At 28.3% G+C, this 7,356-nt stretch overlaps 2 protein-coding genes and 1 non-coding gene across 3 annotated transcripts; 1 reads left to right on the top strand and 2 right to left on the bottom strand.

Moving 5' to 3' along the window:
- Window positions 1-2,346: 2,346 nt before the first annotated feature.
- Window positions 2,347-3,477, bottom strand: LOC107883486. Its single transcript, XM_029492333.1, has 5 exons — window positions 3,388-3,477; window positions 3,095-3,295; window positions 2,941-3,027; window positions 2,587-2,876; window positions 2,347-2,453 (listed from the first exon to the last, which is right to left on the bottom strand). The coding sequence occupies exons 2-4, from the start codon at window positions 3,284-3,286 to the stop codon at window positions 2,838-2,840; spliced, it is 318 nt and encodes a 105-aa protein (XP_029348193.1). The 5' UTR covers window positions 3,287-3,295; window positions 3,388-3,477; the 3' UTR covers window positions 2,347-2,453; window positions 2,587-2,837.
- On the top strand, window positions 2,777-2,843 carry Mir3021-1 (microRNA mir-3021-1). The gene has a single exon (NR_040185.1). It is a non-coding gene; the product is annotated as a microRNA mir-3021-1 (primary transcript).
- Window positions 3,478-3,487: 10 nt separating the features above from the next.
- On the bottom strand, window positions 3,488-7,174 carry LOC107883488. Its single transcript, XM_016803618.2, has 4 exons — window positions 6,876-7,174; window positions 6,549-6,779; window positions 6,214-6,384; window positions 3,488-3,610 (listed from the first exon to the last, which is right to left on the bottom strand). The coding sequence occupies exons 1-4, from the start codon at window positions 7,151-7,153 to the stop codon at window positions 3,508-3,510; spliced, it is 783 nt and encodes a 260-aa protein (XP_016659107.1). The 5' UTR covers window positions 7,154-7,174; the 3' UTR covers window positions 3,488-3,507.
- Between the last annotated feature and the right edge of the window lie 182 nt (window positions 7,175-7,356).

The following is a 7,356-nucleotide window of genomic DNA, read 5'->3' as shown; positions in this document are numbered from 1 at the left end:
GTGAAGAGAGCTTCTTCTGAATTAACTAGAATAAGAAATAAGTTTAGAAACAGTCAAACACAAGAAAGTTTAGACAATTTTATATTCTGAGAATTATGTGTTAAAATAATTAGACTTCAATTAAGTACTAAGAGAGTTGGCTTCAAGTTAAGCAAAATAAAACAATTTACTTGATAAAATAGCTTTTGTTTTGTATACTAACTTTTTGTTGAGATTTTATTTTATTTTTATTTGAATTAACTCATGCCCAATCGGAATATTTATTATAAATAAGTATACTGTTAATGAATTTAAAACTTATTATGAACATTTGAATTCAAATTAATGAAATACAAAGTATTAATTAAGTATTTTATAAACATAGGTAGTAGTTTTATAGACATAAATTAAATATATTTAATAATATAATGCAATTGTACATTTGTGAAATATAAATTAGGCTAGGTTCTTAATAAACCTCACTTACCTCCATTAAATATTTACATTGATATAATGTATAAATTCATCATTAGCCAAGTAAACAACTGCAGAAGTGCAGTTACACAATTCTAATATCAATGACTAACCTCAACACGAGATGGCGTTGAACAACTTGTTATTTTAAATTACTTAACAATTAAATTTATTTGTGGTTTATTCATCAATATTTAAATACCTTTGTGGAATTTTTATGCAATTTGCATATTGCATATTTTTAGAAATTAATCATTACGACTCATTCATCATACAACTACAAATCATTAACAGAATCATAACGTGCACATTGTTGCAGCTGCAGATGTCCACGATAACCAAATTAACATAAAACATAGTAATTACTGTCGAAATGTTGTCCATTAGCGGTAAGTAAATAACTTGATAACTAAAATAATTTTTTTAGTTACCATATTCACTTAACATAATAATTTTTGAATGGCCCACGCCGGGATTTTCCGGCAGGGCCTCATATCTATCAAACATCAACTAACGAAATGTCGAAATATAACTCGTAAATATAACTTTCCCACATTTCCAGTTGGAAATTTTCTGTATTTTGGTCACCTGTTTCCTGTGGTCGAACGAACGTTTCCCGCTTAAGTTGTTATTTCAAATTTTCAGGTTTTGAAAACCCATTTGCCCTAACTGTCACGGGTCATATTACGATTACTAAAATCAATTATAAAAATGTAAATAACTAGTATACAAGAAAACTTTTACATACTGGGAAATGGTCTAGTGACCCTTCACCTTCGATCGTTGAAGGTTTCAAAAAGATAGTAATTTTTTTTAAAGGATGTGGTTTTTTCAAATTCGTAATCCATCGGGAAAACTTTGTAGTAATATTTATCTGTCTGTACTTTGTAATATCAATTAATTTAGTGTTTTATTTCTAGTCAAAAGGGAACAATAGTGAGTGATGTAGGAATGTGCCTGGGCCTCGTCTGAGCTTCTTTTCCATATTGTACTTCCTTGAAATGAATCACTTAAGTGTTGATTTTTTTTTTTTTAAATTACACAATACTTCACAAGTTATATGAAATAAACTTACAAATAACATGGCATTCGTAATATTTAATAATTTAGTTATTTAAGATAATAAATATAAAATTATTGTAGGACAATTAGCTAGGGATAATGGATGAAAGAAATTTAAAACAAGCGATTTGCGATTTGAAAATGAGTTGTTTATTAAAATATAATATATATTTTATTAGTAATTTAAGGTGAAATATTGATATGGTACCGACCGGACGACAAACATAACAAGTACAATACTTACTGATCCTATAAAAAAACAAAACAATCATATAAATAAATTTACAAGATTGAAATAAAATTATAAAATATATTTACTTGTGGATATGGTCCGTTTATGACTTGTACGTATCCATCATTGCGGTGTCCAGCCCTTCTCAAAAATCATGTGACGTCTCCATCTATGTTAAGTTGTTGCACATAACCTGCTAAGTCAGTGGTAGTGTTCTCTCGTTCCCTCCTTGATGCTCCATCTCTAATCTGAAATGTAATTATTATATATAATTAAGTTTATTTGTTGAAAAAATAACATAGGTATCTGTAACCAGCCCAAAAACCAATTTATGTTCAAATAAAAATTAATAATCACCCTTAGGTTTCTTCTGGCTTGATAAAATTCAACGAAATACTGATTTTCAAGGACAGTCAGTTTTTCTGTAAGCAAATTAATTGATCAGTAAAAAATAGTACATTGTAATAGTTTATATTATAATATAAGTTACAGCAAGACACATACATACAATAAAAACACCATTACCATAAACAAAAATTAAATAAATAACCTAAAAATCAAATTTTAAAACAACATAGGTAATTACTTACTTAGCTTAACATTAACTCCTTCTTGTTAGTTAGTTTACACATGACATAAATGAGATACACAAAAACACAAACATATAGGACAAGGACGCAACATGTACCAACACATCCTGTAAGCACTACTTCTTATGAGGTTAAACATGAAACATAAAATAATACATATTATAATAATGATGATACTGATAACAACAAACATTTAACACAAGGATGCAACATATAAAACACGATACACCTTGTACTGCAAAAACTCACGAATAAAATTCCATATATTGGGATATCTTTGTATTTGGGTTAGAAGTGTAGCGTGGAAAGACTCCAAGTAGTTGTTGGTTCTATATTCTTCTCCAAAACAACTGATTAAACCTGGACCGACCTGTAACAACCAAAAATATTGCACATACCCAATTAGAAAGTTTCTCATACCTCGTTCAATTGGAGGAAATTGTCTTGTGTAGTCCATGATAGCATCGAAACCATCCTCCATGGAAAATGGACAGCGCGGGTCATTCCTGGTTGCGATCAGAATGAGGTAATGCCAAAACCTAAAAACACAATGGTGTATTAAAGAGAAATACAATTGAATACAAATATTAAACTTAAATTTACCATTCTGAGAACTCGAGCAGCTACTGGGTTCGTACGGATTAAATTACAAACACTGTTCATCCTTCGGTGACAATACCGTACAATAGACTAGAAAAAATATTATTTTTTTTTTATATTATGATCACTAAGTGCACATAAGTTATTAAAAAATTACCTGAGTAAAATGGAACCAACAACATCTCAATTGGCTTTCCGGAAACGATTGTTGAACGGCTGACATCAGAGCTTTTTCATAATCTGTAATAAAACAAACGCGTTGATAATTCAAAGGTAAAATATTTCTTACAATATCAAACAGAGCCGCATAGACTTCTTCAGTCATGCTCCCCAGTAGAGCATAGACCATTGGAAAGGACTAGAAAAAAAATAAAAAGTAAATGGTGAGAAATATGTTACGAAAAAAGAATTTAGATTATTCATAAAAAATATCAATTATCCAACACTTACTACACTTTTGAAAACCACCTGGATAGTAAGGAAACATTTCAAATCTGCTGGAACACGAGGCACAGTCTTGAACGTCCCATCAATCCCAACCAATGTTAGGTTAGGTTAGGTTAGGTTAGGTTAACCAGTGGCCAATTCTTCTCTGTATTTGTTGACTGCATCCATGTTCGCAAAGATCACACCAACACTCCTTCCATTGACGACCAATGCTTGTTGAAAGAACCTAGTAATAATTTTTAAAATACAATTTTTAATAATTTGGAAATAATTTGTTTACCCTAAAATAATTTAATACAATACATTATTCAATTTGTAACTGTATGGTTAAGTATTCGTAATTACAAATACCATGGTACCAATAATTTTAATATTTGTTTGTAACTGAATAATAATTAGGTGCAATTTGCACTGTCAGCAACTAAAAAAACAATTTTCAGTATTCATTTATAGTATGGATTGTTATTCATATTCATTTATTTTATGAACGGATAAATAGTACCATTAAATTTAATAGATTTATAGTAATATATAGACCTTTTCTGTATGGATATTTGTAGTATAAATGCTAATCTTGATAAATTAATTTTAATGCTTATTAGTGTTAGTGGTAAGTTTGACGTAATAATATTAAGTGAGACCTGGATGTATATTGAATTTAATAAAATGATGGCGTCACAATTTTTATTGAAAATAATTTTAAGCTCATAAGTATTTCAAATAAAGTAATATCTTGCAATACAAATTGAATTAGATAAATTGAAAATTTCAGTAATAAGTATATACAGGTCACCACAAGATATTATTGATAGCTTTATTTACAATTTGAATACATATTTAGAACAATTAAATAATAATAATATTCACTATGTTATAGCAGGAGACTAGATTAATGATTCACTAAATTCTACTGATTATCTTAATGTAATGGCCAGACAATTTCATATGTATAAATAATACTACTCGAGAAACCACAAATTTTAAGACATTTTTTTTTACAAAAAAATATAAATGTAAGAATTTGCAAGCATGAATACTTAAATGTCAATCGCTGACCACTTTGGCACAATACTAAGTTTTAATGCTCAACCAATAGACTTTAATCATAACAAACAAACTAAATTCGAAAATGTTGTTTACAAAATCAACATTAACTATTTAAATACAACATAAAAATAAGAAAAGTATTAATGTAATTAAAACAAATAGTAAAAAACATTTTTGATTAAGAAGTTGTAGTAATACTGCAACTGAGCTATGTATGTCATTAAATATTAATTTTTAATACTTATCAAAATATTTTTTGTTTTAAAAATGCTTTACTTAAAATGCTTTATTTTCTGCATATTATATTTCTATTCTGTGTTCATAAAAGATAATGTTTTTAAAAAAGTTAACTGTCATGTATATTTTTTTTCTCTTCTTTTTGTTATTTTCAATTAATAAGAAAGTAAATACATACCTATTTATTAACTATGTAACAGCAGTAATTTTTCTCTTAATAAAGTAAGAACTCTCACCTCCATCACAAGCAAGCTTAAAGGAGATGAGCAAGTTTATTGTTTTAATTATGTAAAATGTATTGATTTATTGCAAAATCTTACAAAATAAATAAATATTTTACTATTTTATAATAAATACCAGGGTTGGTAATATACGCGTTTAAAACGTTTTATTCGTTACACGTATAATGCCCCATGCATAAAACGTAAAAATCTTAATAACGACCAAGACATAAGGAGTATTAAGTATAAATTGTTTTCTTTGAAATTTATAATTGTTATAATAGTGATAATACTGATAATAGTATATAGGTACTGTACATTTAAGATTTTAATAAGTGTTAACTTATAAATTTCGACATCAACTTAGAAAATTTTCTTAAATTTAGATTGAAATTAAAATTAAAAACAAAATAAATTTATTTTTTGTTATTCTAAATTAATAAATATCGAATACTAATATTACGATAGTTATTAATGAAGAATAAAGATACAGCATAAAACTAAGTAGTTTTATACTGTACTGTATTATACGTTCCAACCCTGATAAATAAAGATTAAATATAATTCATACAGCAAAAATAAAAAGACAAATAAATGTGTCCATAAAATATTATAAAATGTTGTAATACAATCATAAACATCTACCAGGAGTAGATAAATTTCTATACACTTATGTAAGTAATATGTACATTTTTTGTTGGTTCCTACTTATTAATTTAAAATTCAATAAATTGATATAAGATTCACATACACTATTACCATATAATATGGCTAATTAGAGGATAGCTTATTAGTAAGGCTGAGGACTTAAAGTACTTCTAAACCTGAAAATATTTATGCACTAAAAACAACAAATAATACGCATTTAAAATATGCTCTAAAAAAATGTATGACTTTAGGTACATACTTAAATTATACTATTAATATGAAAACAAAAATATAAAAAAAGATAGTTTGATTATTTACTTTATACAAATTTTAAATTACTAATTAAGTGTTGCAGTGTTATTGACCAGATAATATACAGTTTTGCTGCCATTAACCTAGTACTGTTATATTTTTAAATATTACATTTTCTAAACGTATACATAATATTATGCTCTTAATTTGGCAAATATGAACATGTAACTCTTAACATAGACAAAATATGCAAAATACAATTTGTAGTATAACTTACTTGTATTATGATTTATGAAACATATTTATATTTTATACATCACTCACGTTGATCTGCGACCTTTTAAGTCAAATATGAAAAACTAGAAGTCCTCAGCCCTAATTATTAGTTTTAACTTAAAAACTTTTAACAAACAATTATATTTACCTAGATGGAGGATTTTGAACTGTAAGAGCGTAAATGGCATTTCGTGCTTCATTCAGTGCCACTGCAAGTTGTCCAATATCAAGGGGTTGCGCCGGGAATCTTCGACGTCTCATCTTTTTCACTCGTTCTTGAGCCTGAATAAATGTGTAGTTGGGAGCTGCTTCTGGATGGCTAACAAAACCAAAAAATCAGTTAATAAATAATTTTGCATTGCTTATTATTAATTATGGGTAGTAGGTACCTATAGTTAACTGAAACTACCTAATACTAACCTTATTACTAACAAGTAGTAAATAATAATTTAGTATACATAGATAAGTTTGAATACGACTCACTTGATAATTTCGTTGTTGCACAAAGTTTTCATAAATGAGGTTGCAACTGCTGGATCAATTCCTCTTTCACCTATGGTTTCCCTCAAAAACGGCACATTCAGGTCGATCACTCTGGGCTGATGGTCGTGGTAGTACCCTAGACGAATTCTGTTGTCGTTCAAATTTGCACTAACAGTTGCAGTGGAAGGGCAGTACTGGTTCTGTTGCTTCTGCCGTTCGCATACTAAATACCTATAAAATATAAAAACATTATTTATGATTAGCCATAATTTTATTATCATTACCCAAATAGGTAGGTAATTATATTGGATAAACTATTAAACATACACGCGTTGTCCACGAGTTTCTCGTTTGTAATACTTGAATCCCAAGTTGTCAACATATATCCTCGATCGGTTATGAACCCCAGGAATCAATCTGTATGTTTCCGACACTCTGACAATTGGTTCCTCTTCCTCTTCTTCGTCCAATTGTTCTACTTCTTCTTCTACCAATTCCTCTACTTCTTCTTCACGCAGTATATGATCATCTTCATATACAACTGGCAGGAAGTAGTCATGGTCAACCAAATGATCTGGAAGAGCAAATACTTCCTCGTTGTCCATTATTATTAATATATAACTAGAATCAGAACACCAAAAACACAAAAAAAAAAAAAAGTAGTTATGTTTATAGTAGGTAAGATATTTAAAACGAAATTAATAAGTAACTACAAAACAACAAAAACGTTTTAATAATAAAGTGCGAAAGCACGAGCTGGGTTTTTGGTATGAACTATGTTCAAAGTTTTAATCGCAGGTAAATCGCA

This window comes from Acyrthosiphon pisum, unplaced genomic scaffold (genome assembly GCF_005508785.2).
Source record: "Acyrthosiphon pisum isolate AL4f unplaced genomic scaffold, pea_aphid_22Mar2018_4r6ur Scaffold_21268;HRSCAF=23474, whole genome shotgun sequence".
NCBI lineage: Eukaryota > Metazoa > Arthropoda > Insecta > Hemiptera > Aphididae > Acyrthosiphon > Acyrthosiphon pisum.
The sequence above is the reverse complement of the archived record's forward strand: the minus strand, read 5'-3'. Positions and strand labels throughout refer to the sequence as shown.

Bases quoted from the DNA above. Each gene is read 5' to 3' on its own strand.
- LOC107883486 (XM_029492333.1), bottom strand. From the start codon at position 3,286: ATGGTCTATGCTCTACTGGGGAGCATGACTGAAGAAGTCTATGCGGCT. The intron at 3,028-3,094 runs GTAATTTTTTAA...TATTTTTTCTAG, and splicing joins GTTGGTTCCATTTTACTCAG to TCTATTGTACGGTATTGTCA. The intron at 2,877-2,940 runs GTAAATTTAAGT...TTGTGTTTTTAG, and splicing joins CTGCTCGAGTTCTCAGAATG to GTTTTGGCATTACCTCATTC.
- LOC107883488 (XM_016803618.2), bottom strand. From the start codon at position 7,153: ATGGACAACGAGGAAGTATTTGCTCTTCCAGATCATTTGGTTGACCAT. The intron at 6,385-6,548 runs GTGAGTCGTATT...TGGTTTTGTTAG, and splicing joins TGCAACAACGAAATTATCAA to CCATCCAGAAGCAGCTCCCA. The intron at 3,611-6,213 runs GTAAATATAATT...AATTATTACTAG, and splicing joins GTTCAAAATCCTCCATCTAG to GTTCTTTCAACAAGCATTGG.